Below are 20,872 nucleotides of genomic sequence, written 5' to 3'. Positions count from 1 at the left end.
CCTCTGTGCTAGCAGTTATTATTTGTATTCACTGGTTTTGAGGAACAAACTTTCACAAAGTCAGACTCTACCAGTGACTTTTCTTTTAAAGCCTTAGCTGTAATTATTTTATTTCTTACACACACACCAGTCATGTTTCTTTGGGGTGACTGGCTCACCCTGTCCACACTGAAGGGTATCTGCAAAGAAACACACACACAGACAGGTTTTGTTTTTTCCATGATAAGGATTTTATTAATTGGATTACTTCACGTGTAGTTTATTCAGGAGCTTTGTTCAGAGTGATGCTCTCAACATGGAAAAGAAAAACCAAAACAACACATAAGAAAACATAAACAAGTAAATAAAAACAAACGCGAGCCGCAGAGAGAAGATGGGCTACGCTCCAGAGTGTGTGTGTGGGTGTCTCCCTGAAGCAACGCTCCATAAAACACACACACACACACACTACCCCTACATAGCCCCTCTACCAACACAGGAAAACAAGCTTAAACTCCCAGCAGAACCAGAGATCGACATGCATGTAGCAACTCCACACACTCACTCACTCACTCACTCGCTCTCATACATGCAGACACTCTCTCTCACACACACACACACACACACACAAGCTCTGCAGCTGATCCTCAAACCCAAACTCCGCCTCTCGCTGGTGATTCTCCACTCCCTCCCTCTCACATCCATCTCTTTCCCTATCTTTCTAACTCACTCTCACATCTCTCTCTCCCCAAATGGTGACTCTGTCGCCCCCTAAAGGCTCCAGGGGTGGTGGAACTCTGAGGCTGGGAGAGGAGTGCAGTGTGTGGTCTCAAAGTTCCGCATGTACTTCCGTGCCTGACCACCAGGGGAGATAGAAAGAGAGAGAAGTGTGTGTTAAAGGTTTCAGAGGGATTCCTCTCTACAGCCTGACTGAGCAAAGGGCTACTTACCAGGAAGAGAGCCAGCTGCCTTCTGCCCTCAGGAGTCATGTCCTCACCTACACACACACACACACAAACACACACAAACAGACACACGGTTACAGCACTTATACGATAAAGCACTCTAAATAAACAAAACATGTATGATTAGTGCAGCTGTTGTCAGATGTGTGTCCCCTCACCTACGGCCCAAGGAAAGGGTGTGTGTGTGTCTGTCTGGTAGGACTGCAGTACAGACACACACCAGTCATCATCCACCTCATATCTGCTGTAAAGCTCTGCTGTGGGAACGGGAACAGGAACAGGGTTCATAACACACACGCGCGCACACACTAGTGTTGCACGGTGTATCGATACTAGAAAGGCATCACGATGCATTCACGCAAAAAACGATACGATTTCCGACGTTTGTAGAATCGATACTTTATTAAAATAATAACGTTCTGTGTCTGTGTGGACTGCTCTTACTCTCCATGCTCCTTGCCCGCATCCAGGCAAGTGGGCATGTCAAGCAAGCAGCTCTGAGTGAGTGAGTGCGCGCGCAGCCAACGTCAACATAGTTCTTTGCCAACAGTCCTTGTATTGGCTTGGGGATAAAACAAAAGGTGAAGTGAGATCTGGAACTATTTCAGATACATCGCGGATAGTGCAAGCCATCAGGTACACAGAGGCCCGTTTGTAAAATATGTTTCAAAGTCATTCAGCAGTAGGCTACGCATAGAACTTGGCTAAGCACCTCACAGACATATCCCAACATTTTTAAAGAGTTCAAAGAATGACAGGTTAACGAATAGGCTATAGAAAACACCACTACATAATTAGTGCCAAGTTCATCTCTTCAGTTTTATTCTAGCTTAAGTGAAATGATGTTTAAAGCGATAAAGCGAAATTCCTTCATCAGTGAATTTTGACGAGACATTAACGACTTATCATACAGTGCTATCGTGATGAAAGCACAATGATCACACTAGTATAATATTACCATAACTTGCAAACGATCTATTTAATATTCAGTCAGTACGACTGGTAATGTTTGTCATGCTATGCACATAGACTGCAATTTGTTCAATAATTACTGCCCAGATGTAGGATAGGCTACCCGAAATGCGCTAATTAAAGCCCACAGCATAATACCACCGAAGCATGTTGAGTCCTAATAATAATAGCGGCTTATTGCTACGTGGTAGCAAATAATGTTATCAAAGAAATATACGTAATGTAGGAATGCACACAGATATATTGCAACAGGTAATTAGGCTAGGCCTATCTGATGAAGATCTGAGTGGTTGGAAAGTCGTACTTGTACACTGGGAGCAAAGAAGACTATCTTCACCTTTTCTCCTTTGCAACTGTCAAAGAACTCCCATAAACACGGGAAGGCCTAGGGTAGCCTACACCAAATGGCCTAAAGATTAGGCCCCTCTGCATTCAGTGATTTGCATGCAGTAATTTCAACACTGACCTTAATCTAGCCTACTTTGGCTATTTAAAGGTATTTTATTACCAAAAACAATGTAAATGAACTATAACAAACAATAAAGGACTTAATCACACACAAACTACTATTTTACTACTATAAAAAAATAATAATTATGTAGGAAGTTTAGAACCCAGAATTGACCTGCACACTACAAAAGTGCACCAAATTCAACACAAATGACTCAATGCACTTGGAGGATGTCTGCGTCCTTTCTTTTCCAGATATTTTAGGATTTTGCCCTGGTATCGTTTCAGTATCGAGCACCAGGTATTGTATCGAAGTCATAATTTTGGTATTGTGACAACACTAGCACACACACACACACACACAGCTTACCCTCCTCCAATTGTGATCCTGCTGCCAGCCACTGTCTGACGGATGCCACCCCCTCGTCTGTCATGATCTTTGGGTACCTGGAACACAGTGTGTGTGTGTGTGTGTGTGTGTAAGGAAGTGTATGTATGCATGACAGTGTAGGGACGAAGTGTGTGTATGTGAAAGTGAGACAAATCAACCATTATTTATAAAGCTAACTGTTTTGATTTCCCTGTGTGTGTGTGTGTATTGAGGCAGCCCCTCACCTGAACTGGAGGGTATCCCATCAACGTCGCTAATTAAAGTGGCGCTAAACAGAAATAGCCTGGCTTGAACTAGAGACTCAGGACCTTCCACTAACTCAAGTTTTCTGCATCTTGACCTCGTTTATTCAATCGAGGCCTAGGGCAGCTCGCATTTCTGCTCGTGCACGTATAGAAAAGTAACCCAACACAGTAGATTGATGAGAAGGGGATAGATGTTGCACAAGTAAGGGAAAACTAGAGGAATCTACAGCATTTTTACTTGAAAGTCATTAGCCAAGGATGAAGGCATACATTTAAGCGGGGATCATGGTTTGGAATTAATCGCAAGTATCATTGGCCTCCCGCTTGAACAAAACAAGTGTGTTTGAGTGTGTTCCACTAATTCTCGGATTGGGATAAATGCAGAGACCAAATTTCCCTCACGGGATCAAAAGAGTATGAATACTTATATACTTACTTTTTAAGACTTATCGAAATAAGCCAGGATTTGCCTTTAGCTTGCTTAATGGAATACCCTCCTGGAGGTGGGTGTGTATTTGTGTACAAAGTCACCTAAACTGGAATAGTCTCTCTCTCTCTGTGTGTGTGTGTGTGTGTGTGTGTGTGTGTGTGTGTGTGTGTGTGTGTGTGTGTGTGTGTGTGTGTGTGTGTGTGTGTATGTGTGTATCCTCACCTGAACTGGAGTAGTCTGAGCAGCAGGTCGTTGCCCCTGTTGGCGGTGATGTCTTCTGGACCCCTGTGGGTGCACACATACACACATAAATGTCAGAATGTGCGTGTGTGTGTGTGTGTGTGTGTGTGTGTGTGTGCGCGTGCGTGTGTGTTTGTGGGGGGGGGGGGGGACCGTACGTGGTAGTAATGATTTCATCTTTGGTTCTCCTGATGAGCAGAACCGGTCCCTGGTACCTGCCAAAAAAGAGGAGACATTCCTCACATGTTCACTAGTAACATGAGACGTTACTCACATGTTCACTATTAATATGTTCACTATTAACTGGAGATGTTACTCACATGTTCACTATTAACTGGAGACGTTACTCACATGTTCACTATTAACATGTTCACTATTAACTGGAGACGTTACTCACATGTTCACTATTTACTGGCAAATTCACCCTTCGCTAAGTCCCTCCTTAGTTACTGTTGCTATGCCTGACAAGCTTTAGGAACCTGCACGTCTATTACATAGGGGGAGAACCGGGACTTTTCGATGAAATGTAATTTACAAAGACATCGTACCACACTGAAAGCTAATATTTTGTCACTAGCAACCTACATCTGTCCTCTGTCAAATACAGTTGGAATTTCATCTCTGAACAAAACCGTTCATGAGTTATTTAAGCAGAAGTCGAATGTGCGTTTTGTTTCATTCGACTCTCCTGGCCAGAATGAATGGAACAGGCATGGGGGACGAAAGAAACATAGCATTTAAGCTATGTACTTCCCACAACTTCAATATTTGACAACATATCATGGATGGTACTTCAAATGGGTGTTATTTTAAATAGATTGCTGATGGGCTATACATCTTGGTGAACGTCTGTTAACAACTTCTTGCCGTTATCCTGAAGCGTGTATCTCGCGGTTATGGAAATATCATGCAATATGCCATTTTTTTTTATAGTTAGAACAATATGTGTTCCTAATTATATCATGTTTCTATAGTGTAACATGTTATTTCACTGTGTCTTTACGTGGGTTAGGGCACCACACATCCAAATAATGCCCTTCGTGACCCACAGGCCTTCAGTCTCCATAGGTTAACATTGCAAAACTCGAAAAGCTTGTCAGACCTCCCGTGCCTAGTGACGGGTTGCTAAGCCACGATTGGCCTGTGGCGGTTTTCGGGTGTGGCTTAGCGAAGGGTGAATTACCATCACAAAAAAGTTAACAGTGGCTTATTAAAATAAATAAAGTGGCTGTATGTGTGTATGGCTAACATACTTGCAGAGTTGTTCTGCATTGTTCAGATTCATGTACTGCCTCACTGTGTATGTCACCAATGGCCCTACGGACGGACACACACACACACACACAGACAAGAAACAAACACACACATTAGATCTGATGTTTCGACTAAAGCAGCAATAAGACCCAGCGCACCCGAAACAGGAAACAGGGTCGGCCATGTTTGACCTTTGACCCTGGACTCACTCCAGCTGTCAGGCATGACCTTGAGGGCGAGGGGCAGAAGGTCATCGAAGGAGGCATCCAGCACCAGAGCTTTGATTTCTGGGTAAGACATCACTGCCCAGCTAGCTAGAGGACACACACACAATTACATATGACAAGTGAGCACTGCTACCAGGAAAGAATGCCTGTCTGAAGTCGAAGGATTTAATGGCAGGAAAGTGTGTATTAAACATGTGACGCTCAGGTGTGTTTTAACATTGAGATGCTCAATCTGCAGATATTTAACAAGCTGTTTATCGGGCAGGTAATTAGTAGGGGTGTCACGATTCTCCAAATCCTCGATTCTATTTAAATTTTAATTTTAGGTCACAATTCAATTTGATTTTCGATCTTTTTTTAATGTTTTCTGTTTTGGGGGGCTTTTATTTTGAGACCGTTTTTCTATTTTGAAAAATGTTCCTACCGCAAGCTAGGCTACTAGACAACAGAACAGACAACTAGACATGAACATAGAGAACTGAAATAACACAGAATGATAATTTGACTGTTATAGCACACGCCGAAGAGACACAACGTTTGTGTTCACGGAATATTGCACTGTTAGTGTGCATTTTCTGCCTTAAAGTCATCTTGGACTCTAGCTTTAATGTTTACTGACATGAATGACTGACATGACATCCCTGAACCAGTATCTCAGGAAAAAAGGTTCTCCTAACAAGCCTGTATAATTTGCACATCTCTTTACACTGTTTTTACAACTCTTCTATATGTTTTATGCTACCCATATTAGTTTTATTTATCTATTTATTGTAAAGTTGTGGATTTGGATTAAAGTTGTGCATTTCGACGAAATCGTGACAGCCATAGTAATTAGTGTTTACCTGTCCAGGTATTCAGCTGGTCAGGTGTAGTGGTGGTGTTTACCTGTGCAGGTAATAAGCTTGTCAGGTGTAGTGGTGGCTAGGGTGGGTACCTGTGAATCCGCCAATGGACCAGGCGTAGACGACGATGTCAGTGAGCTGGAAGCCCAGCTTGTGCACGGCAAACTGGATGACCACGTCCATGGCATTGGCCTCGTTCTGAGGGAACGGCACGCCCTGGATGAAGAGTGGAGGGTGTGTGAGTGTGTGTATCTGAACGCTATGAGACCATCACCACACACACAAACGAACACAGCCGAGTCAAAAGCACACACATATCTCACACAGCAATACGATACACAAAACCTGGGTGACATTCACATCACTTTTGGAGGTTCTGAGCGTGTGTGTGTGTGTGAGAGTATGTTTATGTGTGTGTGTGTGTGTGTGTGTGTGTGTGTGTGTGTGAGAGAGAGAGATGTGTGTGTGTGTGTGTGTGTGTGAGAGAGAGAGTATGTGTGTGTGTGTGTGTGTGTGTGTGACAGAGAAAGAGGTTACTGGCACTTACTGTGCTTCCTCCAAATCCAGGATGGTTCCAACCGAGTACAGAGTATCCTCCTGCACCCAACATACACATTACATCAGAAACACACACACCATCAGAAACACACACACAAACATTGCATCAGAAACAAACACACACACAAACATTGCATCAGAAACACACACACACATACATTACATCAGAAACACACACACACACACACACACACACACACAGAGTATCCTCTTGCACCCAACACACACATCACATCAAAAACACACATACACACATTATGTAGGAGCCAAATTGAGCTTCATGTTAATTCTTATATTTTCTTTGTTTATTAGCCGGAGTAAGTGTGTGTGTGCATGTCTGTGTGCGTATGTATGTGAGAGTGGTTGATTGAGTATGGGCACAGGTCTGTCTGTCCCACCTACAGGATCCTGGAGGAGGTTGCTGAAGGTGGAGCCCCAGGGGGATGACCTTAAGAGCTGTAGGCCGCAGCATGCGGGCGTGGCTGAGCACAGTTTTTTGACCGTGCTGCTGTGCTGACTAAAGCTTGGACTTTAATAGAAAGCCTTATAGTGTATTTATTTGTTTTTCTTTACAACAAACTGTCAACAATAAATGGTCAGAAGGGACCGACTTGGAACAAACCACTACTCCTCATCATTTCAAACACGCGTCAAGACTAGGATCCACTCAGCCACAAGTAGTAGACAAAATTGGAAAAACTTAAACGCTACTACACATTATATCAGAAACACACACACACACACACACACAGAGTATCCTCCTGCACCCAACACACACACATTGCATCAGAAACACACACACAGAGAGAGAGAGAGAGAGAGAGAGAGAGTATTCTCCTGCACCCAACACACACATTACATCAAAAACACACATACACACATTATATCAGAAACACACAAAAACACACACACACACACAGTATCCTCCTGCACCCAACACACACATTACATCAGAAACACACACACACACACACAGTATCCTCCTGCACCCAACACACACATTACATCAGAAACACACACACACAGAAAACACACACACACACACACACACAGTATCCTCCTGCACCCAACACACACACACACATTTTTTGGCATTTATAATCATATATATTAATATCGGCCAACTCAAATCGGTTTTGCCGATATTTGTCCAAATGTGCCTTTTTGTGTTTAATCCAACATACAGCTGGTTCAAATTTACTGTCACTAATTTTGTGGCGTGTTTCCCAGACAGTGCCTGCCTCTGCTCTGCAGCCTGTCAGTGTGAAGAGCCTAGAAGCCTAGTAGCCTAACCCATATCAGCCTGTTTGTATTTGTAGCCTACTTTTAGTACATTTAAGGTGTAAAGGGATTTACATCTACTCAATAAACCATCTTTAACTCTGTATATTGCCCTTTTTTCTAATGGAAGTGTTCAAACAAATTCAGTATGCAATTTTGTTATTGCAACAGATCAATGAATATCGGCCCAGAATATCGGCCAAATATAGGTTATCCGCCATGCTAAGTCATAGATATCAATATCGGTATCGGCCTTAAAAAATGCATATCGGCTGACCCCTAATAGAGCCCCACACACACACATTATTTCAGAAACACACACACACACACACACACACACAAACGGAGTATCCTCCTGCATTCAACACACACATTACATCAGAAACACACACACACACACACACACACACAGAGCCCCCCACACAGAGAGCCCCTCTTACACACACTCACATAGAGCCCCACACCCACATTACATCATAAACACTCACACACACACACATATATATATAAGTAAGTAAGTATAAGTATAAGTATATATACTCTTTAGATCCTGTGAGGGTCTCTGCATTTATCCCAATCCGTGAATTAGTGAAACACACTCAGCACACAGTGAGGTGAAGCACACACTAATCCCGGCGCAGTTAGCTGCCTGCAACAACAGTGCTCGGGGAGCAGTGAGGGGTTAGGTGCCTTGCTCAAGGACACTTCAGCGTTGCCTACTGGTCGGGGTTCGAACCGGCAACCCTCCGGTTACAAGTCCGAAGCACTAATCAGTAGGCCATGGCTGCCCATATAGAGCCCCCCAGAATATCTTTCTGCCCAACAGACACAAAGGTTATATCTGATGTAAAAATAAAACAAAACACAAATTATTTGCGAAATGATAACACACCCCCTACCCAATTGACAAAGGTAAAAAAAAGGAAAATATACTTAGCACATAGTGACCCCCCCCCCCGATGGTTTGAGTACTTTAGTGTAGTGTAGTGTAGTGTAGTGTGTTGACTACCATATATATTTACATCACCTACCAAATATATAGGCCATCATGATCATTTTGCCAACAGTGACGCAGAACCATGGATTTTTTCAATTTATAACATGTTTTGTTTATGACTTAAACCAACATTGAGTTAAAATGTTGACTAAATTATTTACTATAGGCCTACTTGATGATAATATAGCCTGCCCCCTAACAGTCCTCTGGGCCTATGTACAAAATAGTGAATCATGTGATACTGATATTGATGCTGATTGAAGAGGTTGCAACTTGAAGGTTGTTAATATTTCAGTTCCAAAGAGAATCAAATTACATCAATTCCTCTCTTCCCAAAGTAACACTGTAGGTCCTACACCTCTCCTCCTAAAATAAATGGTAGGCTCTAACTGTTTTAAGCTACTGCGCCAGGATTGTGTAGGCTGAGCGGCTACAACACTAGTTTTACAAGCGCACACACACTAAATGGTACCCTGGAAATCCAGAGTTCTCGCAAGAGCACAATGGAATTGTCTCTGCGAGACACTCTAGCAAAGAACAATGATGCACGTTACTTTTACCCCAACATTCCGGGGAACCAGCTAAATTGATGAAGTCAGCGCTGCAACGTTGGAGGCCAGTACACATTGGTCGTAGTGTTATCCAATTGCGTCGAAGTCCGAAATCATTCAGAGTAAACATGGTCTAGTGTTATCCAATTCGTGCAGTGAGATTTTAAATGTATGCTTGTTGTCACTCGAAAGTTAGGCAATTACATTGTTCTTTGCCAGACCCTTAATCTTTCTAGATTATCAGGGTCTGGATTTTCCAGGCTAACTAAATGGAGCGCTAGGGTTAAAATGCAGACTGTGCCTTTAACCCTCTAACACTGTTCCGGTCAAAAATGACCGATTTATACATTCCCTGTACCATAAATATGCCATTTTTCCTCAGATTGCCTCAAGGACTTATGATATGTGACTAATTTCTTTGAATTTTGAGTGATTTATTCAACTTGGTCACACTTTTTTTGTTTACGGTCAAAAATGACCGTCATAGGAAATGAATGGGAAAGAGTATAATTTTCATCAAGGAGATGAACGACATCTCCACACACGCACTTGTAAGTAAACTGGCAAATGTATTGTTGTAGAGTTATAAATATGTAATAGGCTACTTTACTTTGTAATTATGGCATATGTCTGTTTCTTTCCACACTTGCAACTGCCTGTACACTTAATGTGCGCCTCCTTATTGCGTTCTTCTTTCTTTTTACTTTTAATCCTGCCGGCCTCCCTTTTTTACCCTACAATGTTCAGTGCTTTGAGTACACGATAAAGCGTTCTTTTAATCCTGCCTGCCTCCCTTTTTTACCCTACAATGTTCAGTGCTTTGAGTACACGATAAAGCGTTCTTTTAATCCTGCCTGCCTCCCTTTTTTACCCTACAATGTTCAGTGCTTTGAGTACACGATAAAGCGTTCTTTTAATCCTGCCTGCCTCCCTTTTTTACCCTACAATGTTCAGTGCTTTGAGTACACGATAAAGCGTTCTTTTAATCCTGCCGGCCTCCCTTTTTTACCCTACAATGTTCAGTGCTTTGAGTACACGATAAAGCCGTTCTTTTAATCCTGCCCGGCCTCCTTTTTTTACCCTACAATGTTCAGTGCTTTGAGTACACGATAAAGCGTTCTTTTAATCCTGCCGGCCTCCCTTTTTTACCCTACAATGTTCAGTGCTTTGAGTACACGATAAAGCGTTCTTTTAATCCTGCCTGCCTCCCTTTTTTACCCTACAATGTTCAGTGCTTTGAGTACACGATAAAGCGTTCTTTTAATCCTGCCTGCCTCCCTTTTTTACCCTACAATGTTCAGTGCTTTGAGTAGGCTACATGATAAAGCGCTCTACAAATCAAATGCAGAGTGCAGGTTTTATACTGGGGTTTGAGGGCAGGTGGGGTGACTGCTTTCTCCTGTTGCTACATAATGCCAGAAGTGAAAGGGCTTGCTGTGATGCTAAAGGAAGTGTGCTCAAAGTAATAGCTGTATGAGGGACCCTTAGGTCAGGTTGACCCCTGTATGAGAGCCCCCATGGAAAGGTGATGCATTAGTGATGCACCCTGTGTCTGTGATGAACAGTGGATGGAAGGATATACAAGGGGCACCTGTATGTGTGAAGTGCATGAGTGTGCTTCATGAAGTTTTAAAGAATGCCAGCACTATGGTTGAGTATGTGCCCTGACTACGATACCAACATCCATTGAGGCAACAAATCTTAAAAATATATACAAATTTTAAAAATTATAAAAAATATTATTATTACTATTGTTAAAGTGTACATTTTTAATTTAAAATAAGAGCAGTTAAAACTGTCCGGTCAAATTTGACCGCAAACAGTAAATTAAGCGGGGTAGCAACGAACAGTGTTAAAAGGTTAAATAGGCGACTTTTTATCTATCAGCACAATGCTACAGTAGGCTATTTCCACTAAATATTCAGCTCAATATTATGTGCAAGACCAATGTTTACTAAGCATGCCAAAGCTTTGATCTCTTGGTACCCATAATGTTACGTTTTCTCATGGTGAGATGGCATCCTGAAATATGTTTTAGACAAGGGGCGCAAGGTTCACGGAGGTGAACGGCTGGACAAACGCGAAATGACAAGGTGTTAACTAAACAATGTAGTAGGCCTAAGGTAGACAGGCCTAAGGTAGACAGGCTTGGTGTTAAAACTATGAAGACCTTAGGCTAGTCTGTCACAGTTAACTTCAAGCACAGCTTACACACCAGAAATAAAAATTCAATATCAGCATCACAAGATTCATTATCGGAAAATCCTGACAGCGAACCCGATGCAAAGCCAAAGCGAGAAAAAAACAACTTCATATATGATGTCTTTTTAAAACAATTTGTTGACCTTCACCGTTTCATGGCTTCTGCTGAGAAATTAGTTTGCCACACACACTGAACTTGAATCAAGCATTCTTCAGAACGCAGCTGATGAACCCGTCTACTTTTACTTGCAATGAAATCCACTAGAAAACGGAATACACTACTTGCGGCGTGATATTATCAGCGGCCTGTTATAGCCTACATAACAATAGCCTGTGTTATACAGAAATATAGCTTACCTCTGACCGACAGACCCCCCCCCCCTTTAAAAAAACTCAGCAGATCTATACGAATTGCGTGGGTCTCATTTTCAAGTCGAAAAAAACGGAAGAATCACACCCCTGACACACTCACACACACAACTTACCTTCCAATGGAGTGTTCATGCAGCCGACCTCGTAGAAACCAGCATTTCCCTCACAGCAAATCACCTGTCAGACACACACATTTAGAGCCGATACACACACACACACACACACACACACACACAGTGTCGCTCTCTTGCGCACACACACACAGGCTCACACAAGCACAGAGTCGCTCTCTCTACCTCTCCCAGGTGGCTCAGCCAGTGGTCTAGCATAACTGCAGTACTGTAGCTGCTGATAATTAAATAGAATTTTGGACATTGAAGGCAGCATGAAGGATACATCTACGCTGCCTTCAAAATTCGTCAGCATTTCACAGAAATATTTTCACAGAAATTTAAGGCAGCATTTCACAGAAATATTTGATTTGGACATGCCTCGTCCCCATGTTAGATATCCTTATCTTATAAGGCATTTTTTCCCGTTTCGTATAGACCCACAGTCTCACACAAGCACAGAGTCTCTTTTTTCTTTCTCACTCACACACACACACACACAATCACAATCAGTCTCTCTCTCTCTCTCTCTCTCTCACACACACACACAAACACATTCAGTCTCTCTTTCTCACACACACACACACACAAACACAATCAGTCTCTCTCTCACACACACACACAAACACAATCAGTCTCTCTCTCACACACACACACACAATCAGTCTCTCTCTCTCTCACACACACACACAAAGTCTCTCTCTCTCTCACACACACACGCCTTACTAGAGTTTTCCCGTTGGCTCCCCCCTCTGAGCGGCGATCTACAAACATGGCGTCGATCTCGTTCCCATCACACGCAATCAACTTGCTCCTCTGACCGTTGAGCTGGACCAGAGAAAGAAAGTTATTTACTGACAATTTAAATATCATTAATCCCTGTGTGTGTGTGCAAGAGACAGAGAGAGAGAGAGAGAGAGAGAGAGAGAGAGAGAGAGAGAGAGAGAGAGAGAGAGAGAGAGAGAGAGAGAGATCATTTACTCTCTGGGAACAAAGACCAGAGAATACTGCAGGGTGAAACCCAGTGTTTCTGTGTAAGGGTTGTGTGTGTGTGGTGTGGTGTGGTGTGGTGTGTGGTGTGTGTGTGTGTACCTCCTCTACCAGGCGAGCCTGTCCCTGCTGCAGCATGGGTCTCATGGCTTTCTGCAGGAGCCCCACTGAACCAGGATACAACATCCTCCTCCCAAACGAGTGTGCGATCAGGAAACTACACACACACACACACGCTAGATCACAACAGTATCTTTCCATTCCATAGAGCTTGACAGTGTGTGTGTGTGTGTGTGTGTGTGTGTGTGTGTGTGTGTGTGTACCTGATGATGTGGCAGGGGGGGAGTGTGTGTGTGTGTGTGTGTGTGTACCTGATGTGGCAGGGGAGCATGTGTATGTGTGTGTGTGTGTGTGTGTGTACCTGATGATGTGGCAGGGGAGTGTGTGTGTGTGTGTGTACCTGATGATGTGGCAGGGGAGCATGTTTATGTGTGTGTGTGTGTGTGTGTGTGTGTGTGTGTGTGTACCTGATGATGTGGCAGGGGAGCATGTTTATGTGTGTGTGTGTGTGTGTGTGTGTGTGTGTGTGTGTGTGTACCTGATGATGTGGCAGGGGAGCATGTTTATGTGTGTGTGTGTGTGTGTGTGTACCTGATGATGTGGCAGGGGAGTGTGCGGACTGTGTTGAGGATGCTGTCGGCTGCTCCTCTGTGTCGTGGCTCAGGTTTCAGCAGAGACACGCCCCCTTTAGACAACTTCCTGTGGAGACAAAGTCAGGACAGCGTCTGCTAAATGTATAGATGTTAATGTATTGCACACTTGTAATGTTAAGGTGGATGTTAATGTTTTTAGCAGTTTTATAGGAATCTATGTATTGAGAACTTCCTCATCCTTCAGAAAAGTCAGCATTAGCATTAGAGTGGTGTTTGTATGTAGCGTGGTGTTAGTGGGAAGCTACACCAGGCGCGTAACTGAAACGTTCCGTCCGCGACGCGTAAAATCCATTTTAGAACACTGGTCTATTTTATTTGAACGTACGCGTCGCTATCACGTCTGGTGTAGCTATTTCCATTGATTATAGTGGAAGCTAATTGCAGCAGACGCAACGTGACCGGAGCGCTTCAGCTACGTGCCTGGTGTAGCTTCCCTGTTAGTGTGTAGCGTGGTGTTTGCGTATACCATGGTGTAGCATGGTGTAGCATGGTGTTTGCGTGTAGCATGGTGTAGCATGGTGTAGCATGCTGTTTGCGTGTACCATAGTGTAGCATGGTGTTTGCATGTATCATGGTTTTTGCATGTAGCATGGTGTAGTGTGGTGTTTGTGTGTACCATAGTGTAGCATTGTGTTTGCGTGTAGCATGGTGTAGCATGGTGTTTGCATATACCATAGTGTAGCATGGTATTTGCATGTAGCATGGTGCAGTGTGGTGTTTGCGTATACTATAGTGTAGCATTGTGTTTGCATGTAGCATGGTGTTTGCATGTAGCATGGTATAGCATGGTGTTTGCGTATACCATAGTGTAGCATGGTGTTTGTGTATACCATAGTGTAGCATGGTGTTTGCGTGTAGCATGGTGTTTGCGTATACCATAGCGTAGCATTGTGCTTGCATGTAGCATTGTGCTTGCATGTAGCATACTGTTTGCGTATACCATAGTGTAGCATGGTGTTTGCGTGTACCATAGGGTAGCATGCTGTTTGCGTGTAACATGGTGTTGCATGGTGTTTGCATATACCAGAGTGTAGCATGGTGTTAGCGTGTAGCATGGTGTTAGCGTGTAGCATGGTGTTAGCGTATACCAGTGTAGCATGATGTTTGCGTGTAGCGTGGTGTTTGCGTGTTCCATGGTGTTAGTGTGTAGTGTGTCTTTGCATGTAATGTGGTGTTACAGATAGCGTGGTGTTTGCGTGCAGCGTGATGTTTCCGTGTAGAGTAACGTTTGCATGGTGTTAGTGTATAGTGTGGTGTAGCATGTAGCGTGGTGTAGCAATGCTACAGTAGCATGTAGCGTGGTGTAGCATTGCATGTAATACAAACTAGAGCATATAGTCTTTATCACAAGTTGAGGTCTTCTACTTTTTACATAGACCATACCAGCCTCTACACACACAAACGGAACTCACGGGTTGCTAACTTCTTTCCAGTTGAAGTCTGCTGGCCAGTGGGAGAAGTCGAAGTCGTAACTAGCCAACTTTTTCTGCAGAGAGAGAGAGACACACACACACACACACACACACAGTATATAAACATGTGCATACTACTGTATAAATACACAATCACAAAGCCATCTACCTGCACACACAGATACATACACCCCTTACAAACACACACACACACTCACACACACACTCACACTCACACACACTCACACACACCTTGTTGCTGGGTATGTGATTCTTCCTGGTCTCCTCCAGGATGGTAATGAACTGGACATACTCAGAGTTTCTCCAGCGACCCCAGCCTGGAGGTTGCAAAACAAGACGCTGTTTTTTTATTTCTGACTGGAACCCTGTGTAGTCGTGGTTACAGAAGTGCTTAACAGTGATTGGTCCACTCACCTCTCAGACAGGCCACGCCCAACAGACAGACCAGCACGGTGCCGACATACTGGCTAAAGGGGACCAGCTTACTGCTGCAGATATACCCTGCAAACACACACACACACACTATTACAGACTAGCACAATACCAATATACCGGCTCACCATGACCAGCTTATTGCTGCAGATATACCCTGCAACACACACATACACACTATTACAGACTAGCACAATACCAACGTATCAGCTCACCAGGACCAGCTTATTGCTGCAGATATACCCTGCAACACACACTCACACACACACGCCCCCTTACCCTTCCTGTAGAGGTAACACAGCAGCAGGGGGGAGCTGTAGTAGGACAGGGACCAGAGAGCTGAGGCCTATAAACAAACACACACACAGTAGTCAAGGACATGACATAACCAGGTAAACGTAAGCCATATCCACTGGCATATCATGTCCTGTTCAGCTCTGACCAAAATGTCCTGTTAAAATGTGACCCCTGCATGGTGCATGGTGCATACACCTCTCTCTCTCTCTCTCTCTCTCTCTCTCTCTCTCTCTCTCACACACACACACACACACACACACACGTTATGTGTTTGTAAATGTCCTATATAGACAGACAATGGGTCCCACCCCCACGTCACGTGCCATAATGCGGGCAGACACCCGAAACATAGCTGGCAGTTCATTCGCAGTGGAGCTAACTCACGATGATAGCGCAGATACACGGTAACTTACCGTGACTGACGTCAACTCACGATGATAGGGAAGATGCACGGTAACTTACCGTGACTTGACATCAACTTACCCAGCCCAGGATGCTGTCGGCGTGCTTCTCCAGGCTCCGCGGCTGATAGGGCCATCCCTGGACACAGAAGACGACCCACAACGCGTCAGTTAGAGCAGTCAATGATAGACCTTCATTCAAAACAACCCTGTAACCTATGCTACATGCCATAATCCACAAGCTAACTGTTAGCTATGTAATGCATTCAATAACATAAGAGATACGACCACGCTGAAAGTAGAGCAGATGTTGTCACTAGCTATATCATCTATCCGATGCATTCCTCTGGGTCATTCAGCACTGCTGAACGCTTTTGCTTTTAATAACACTTCCGCACTTAGCTAGGACGGCTAACGTCAAACGCAGGCTAGCGCGTTTTGCGCAATATTCAGCTGTGTGCACCCTGGTCGTCTTACCGGGGGTGTTCTATCACTCGCAAGAGACAACACACAATCATACCCTTCTCGCGACCCTTCCGTCGGGCCTGGCAGTCTCCGGTGAGCGGTGAGTGCGATTAAGATTGGGCCCAAAGAGATAGCGATACCATATCGGGCCGGCCATTCTACTCGGTTGATGTCAACGGAAACTCGTACGGTCCAAAACTAACGCCTGCGAAAAAGGCGAAACAAACAAAAAAGGTGACGTCATTCGTTGCAGTTTTTATGATTGTGAACTAGTAAAATAAAAAAACGATATCTAAAATAAACAATATTGAAATAACCCTCAGTCAGTGACACTCAGACATTTTCACATTCAAACTTCATGCAAAACAGTAGGCCTACGGAAATCCAACATGATGTCACTGCCTTAAATCCCGGTCACTAAATAGTAATAGTGTCTGACACTGAAGAGTCGATACGTGCTTCAAACCATTAACTACTATTCCATTTAAACCACTGCTCCGAAGGTTGCTTTACCCAATAACACAATACACTAATCCATCAATCTTGTACTTGTAAAAAGAATGATATCCCATTCTTATTTCACTAGTCTTAGAGCCTCCAGTCCACTGCCGAGTGCAGCCTTGGCACTTCACCAGGAGAGGTCGCAGTTACTGAAGCTTCAAGTAATGAACCCATTTTCGAAAACAATTGTTCTCAGTGGGTCAGTGCTTCACCAAAGCTTCATTTGCCCATCAGTGCCCATCACTAATCTACACACCAGTGCTTCATTTGCCCATCACTAATCTACACACCAAATTTTCCCACTACTAGGGGGCAGCCGTGGCCTAATGGTTAGGGCTTCGGGCTTGTGATCGATCGGGTTCGATTCCCTGACCAGTAGGAAAAATGTGGGTGGGGAAAGTGGTTGAGCAGTGCTCTCCTATTCTACATCCACAGCTGAAGTGCCCTTGAGCAAGGCCGCTGTAGCATCTGGGTTAGTGTGTGCTTCACCTCACTGTGTGCTGTGTGTGTTTCACTAATTCACGGATTGGGATAACCAAAAAAAAAGGGTCCAAATTTCCCTCACGGGATCAAAAGAGTATACTTACTTATACTTAATCTACACACCACCAAAGCTTCATCAGTACTAAATGGTTCAAGGGGAGATCACATTGCTCAGCGCAGCGGCAGGCCAGCTCTTGAGCATGCAGGCCGTTGACAATAATATGTTTCATATAGCGCAGCGCTGCCGCTTGCATGTACGATGTGAAGCCGCTTCAGGCTGCCATTGAGTGCAAAACTCATTAGAAAACTTGACTGCACTGTAAAGTAGTGATGGTGAACTGAAACTTTCTGAACCAATGAAGCTTTCAATCCAATTGTATGGAAAAAAGGTTCAGTACTCAAAGCTTCAGAGCTCTATGAGGACCTCTGCTGGTGAAAGTTAGGATAGCATTGTGTCACGAATTGTTTCACACACATTAGCCATGAATGTTTTTGAGTCGAAAATGAATAAATGTTAAGTATGAATTAATGGATAAATAAATAACTAAGCCTATTTGGGACCCTGCAATTGCCTTCTCTACAAAAAACAATAAAGGTAGTACTTTGGCTGTGAACATTTCTTGGGTTTGTAAACAAATAAATAAATTTAGGAGGGAGATGCATGAAGAATGGGCATGCACATTGCACACACATTTCTACATAGCCTAGACCAACTGTAACCTGCGTTGTGTTGAAACTGCGCAATTCAGGCCTGCACACGCCTGGACTCGACCCCGCGAAACAGCAGCACCTCGGATCGGGAGTCGAGCGTGCTGACAATCGAGCTAAAAGCCCAGGCTGCTAGCGTTCATGCCAGCAGCACTCTTGACTCTGTTGACTCTCCTTCAACAACCCACAAAGGCGCGCCACGTGTTGTGCAACTTTAAAGCTTTGAATTCAATTTAGAAGCAATCACATGGGTGTGTGTGAAACAAAGCTTCGGACGTCACTGGATACGTGATTATCACAAAACGAATCAAGCTCCGATACAAAGCTCCATTCCAAATTGGTTCATGTCTTCGATACACGCCTCAAAGCAGGGGGTTCATGGGTAACATCACTACTGTAAAGTTACAGTTGAAGATGACTATTGCCAAACACACACTCTCACACACTCTTCTCAGTCTGCCTCAATGATGATATATACACATACACATACACACACTTCTCAGTCAGTGTCTCTCAGTGATGTATAAAGTACTGGAGACCAGGAACAGCTGGAATCTTCCATCCAGTCCAGAGTGTGTATGTGTGTATATGTATGTGACATCCAAGTATGTTACTCAAAGAGGAGCCTATTTGTGTGTGTGCTCTGTTTTTCAATATGAACTCTCTGACCCCGAGACCCACAGTTTATTTACTTGTTTATTTATGTGTTAATTTCATACAGAAGATACATGATCACGTGATTGACATATAAAGTGTGTTAATACAACAGATACAGCATCATTATGTGTTTATTTTGTGTGTGTGTGTTTAAGTTACCAGGCAAATATTAAAAAATATCAAAGAAAAGTTAAATAATTAAAAAAATGAAATTATGCATGTTTGTGCATGCAATCATGCATGTTTGTGTGAGTGTGTGTGTGTGTGTATTTATGTAGAGTGTTCCTGTGCTCCTGTTCAGGAAGAGTGTGAGATGGTTCTTCTCTGCAGTGTTTTTATTTACACTGATCATATCTGAAATCACAAACAGCAACAATTTACCTCCTTATCACATCCACAAACAATAACACTTTACATCCTGTCTACACTCTCACCTGTCCAACTCCCTATACACACTAGTCTCACCTGTCCAACTCCTTATATACACTACACTTTCACCTGTCCAACTCCTTATATACACTACACTCTCACCTGTCCAACTCCCTATACACACTACACTCTCACCTGTCCAACTCCTTATATATACACACTACAGTCTCACCTGTCCAGCTCCTTATACACATTACAGTCACCTCCAGTGGGCTTCAGATCCTGGGGAGAGTTTATAACTTTAATGTTTATGAGTTTATAACTTTAATGTTTATGAGTTTATAACTTTAATGTTGGGAAGACAGACACAAATAGAGGAGAGAGAGAAGATAAAACTGGATACAGAGAGGGAGAGAGAGAGAGCACGTACCATGTAAACAGCACCCTGTGGAGGCTGTAGAGGAGAGAGGGAGGAGGGAGGGGGCATGGGAAGAGAGGGAGAGAGAGAGGGGGGAGAGAGAGGGAGAGAGTTATGGATAATGATATGTATATGAAATGTGTTCACATGCATTGTCCTTTTTAATAATACAAGTTCCTATTCTTCATGCCAGTAAAGCACTTTGACTTTGAGAAAAAGAGGGTGGAAAGGGGAGGGAGACTGAGGCGTGCATGCTCACTCACATCACACGTTCTTTACATCCATTTGATCTTCAGCGCAGAGCTTCTGGAACGCTTCTAATGTTCTATATGTGTGTGAGTAGTGGTGTTCAAATGTTCTATATGTGTATGACATGTAGTGGTGTTCTAATGTTCTATATGTTTGTATGACATGTAGTGGTGTTCTAATGTTCTATATGTGTGTGTGACATGTAGTGGTGTTCTAATGTTCTATATGTGTGTGACATGTAGTGGTGTTCTAATGTTCTATATGTGTGTGACATGTAGTGGTGTTCTAATGTTCTATATGTGTGTGTCATGTAGTGGTGTTCTAATGTTCTATATGTGTGTGACATGTAGTGGTATTCTAACATTCTATATGTGTGTGACATGTAGTGGTGTTCTAATGTTCTATATGTGTGTGACATGTAGTGGTGTTCTAATGTTCTATGTGTATATGACATGTAGTGGTGTTCTAATGTTCTATGTGTATATGGCATGTAGTAGTGTTAATTATTCTGTATGTATATGAAATTGACGCAGTATACAGTGCAGTACACAAGTGCACACGCACACACACACATATACTTTAGTTTCCAGTGCTATATAAAATATGACATTCAAAGATATTTAAATATGTATATGGTTATAGTCTTAGATGACGTACACTTGCCTACAGAGCACCCCAACACACACTCAT

At 43.3% G+C, this 20,872-nt stretch overlaps 2 protein-coding genes across 3 annotated transcripts in view; both read right to left on the bottom strand.

The window, feature by feature from the left end:
- Window positions 1-206: 206 nt before the first annotated feature.
- On the bottom strand, window positions 207-17,002 carry abhd16a (abhydrolase domain containing 16A, phospholipase). Of its 2 annotated transcripts, none has more exons than XM_048260799.1 (20): window positions 16,853-17,002; window positions 16,415-16,471; window positions 15,914-15,980; window positions 15,617-15,703; window positions 15,434-15,519; window positions 15,182-15,255; window positions 13,708-13,815; window positions 13,159-13,273; window positions 12,793-12,894; window positions 12,070-12,133; window positions 6,543-6,592; window positions 6,088-6,211; window positions 5,136-5,240; window positions 4,926-4,989; window positions 3,831-3,887; window positions 3,655-3,717; window positions 2,737-2,813; window positions 1,103-1,201; window positions 930-976; window positions 207-834 (listed from the first exon to the last, which is right to left on the bottom strand). In XM_048260799.1, the coding sequence occupies exons 1-20, from the start codon at window positions 16,952-16,954 to the stop codon at window positions 751-753; spliced, it is 1,632 nt and encodes a 543-aa protein (XP_048116756.1). In that variant the 5' UTR covers window positions 16,955-17,002; the 3' UTR covers window positions 207-750. The 2 variants fall into 2 exon arrangements, with proteins under 2 accessions (XP_048116756.1, XP_048116757.1); XM_048260800.1 differs by having other exon boundaries at window positions 1,103-1,198; window positions 16,853-17,000.
- Window positions 17,003-19,172: 2,170 nt separating this feature from the next.
- g6fl (g6f-like) overlaps window positions 19,173-20,872 on the bottom strand; it is a 21,870-nt gene continuing 20,170 nt past the window's right edge. Inside the window, 3 exon segments of the mRNA XM_048260813.1 lie at window positions 19,173-19,500; window positions 19,748-19,797; window positions 19,946-19,969. Coding sequence (XP_048116770.1) covers window positions 19,482-19,500; window positions 19,748-19,797; window positions 19,946-19,969 — 93 coding nt within the window. The 3' untranslated portion in view covers window positions 19,173-19,481.

This window comes from Alosa alosa, chromosome 13 (assembly GCF_017589495.1).
Source record: "Alosa alosa isolate M-15738 ecotype Scorff River chromosome 13, AALO_Geno_1.1, whole genome shotgun sequence".
Taxonomy (NCBI): Eukaryota; Metazoa; Chordata; class Actinopteri; order Clupeiformes; family Clupeidae; genus Alosa; species Alosa alosa.
The sequence above is the reverse complement of the archived record's forward strand: the minus strand, read 5'-3'. Positions and strand labels throughout refer to the sequence as shown.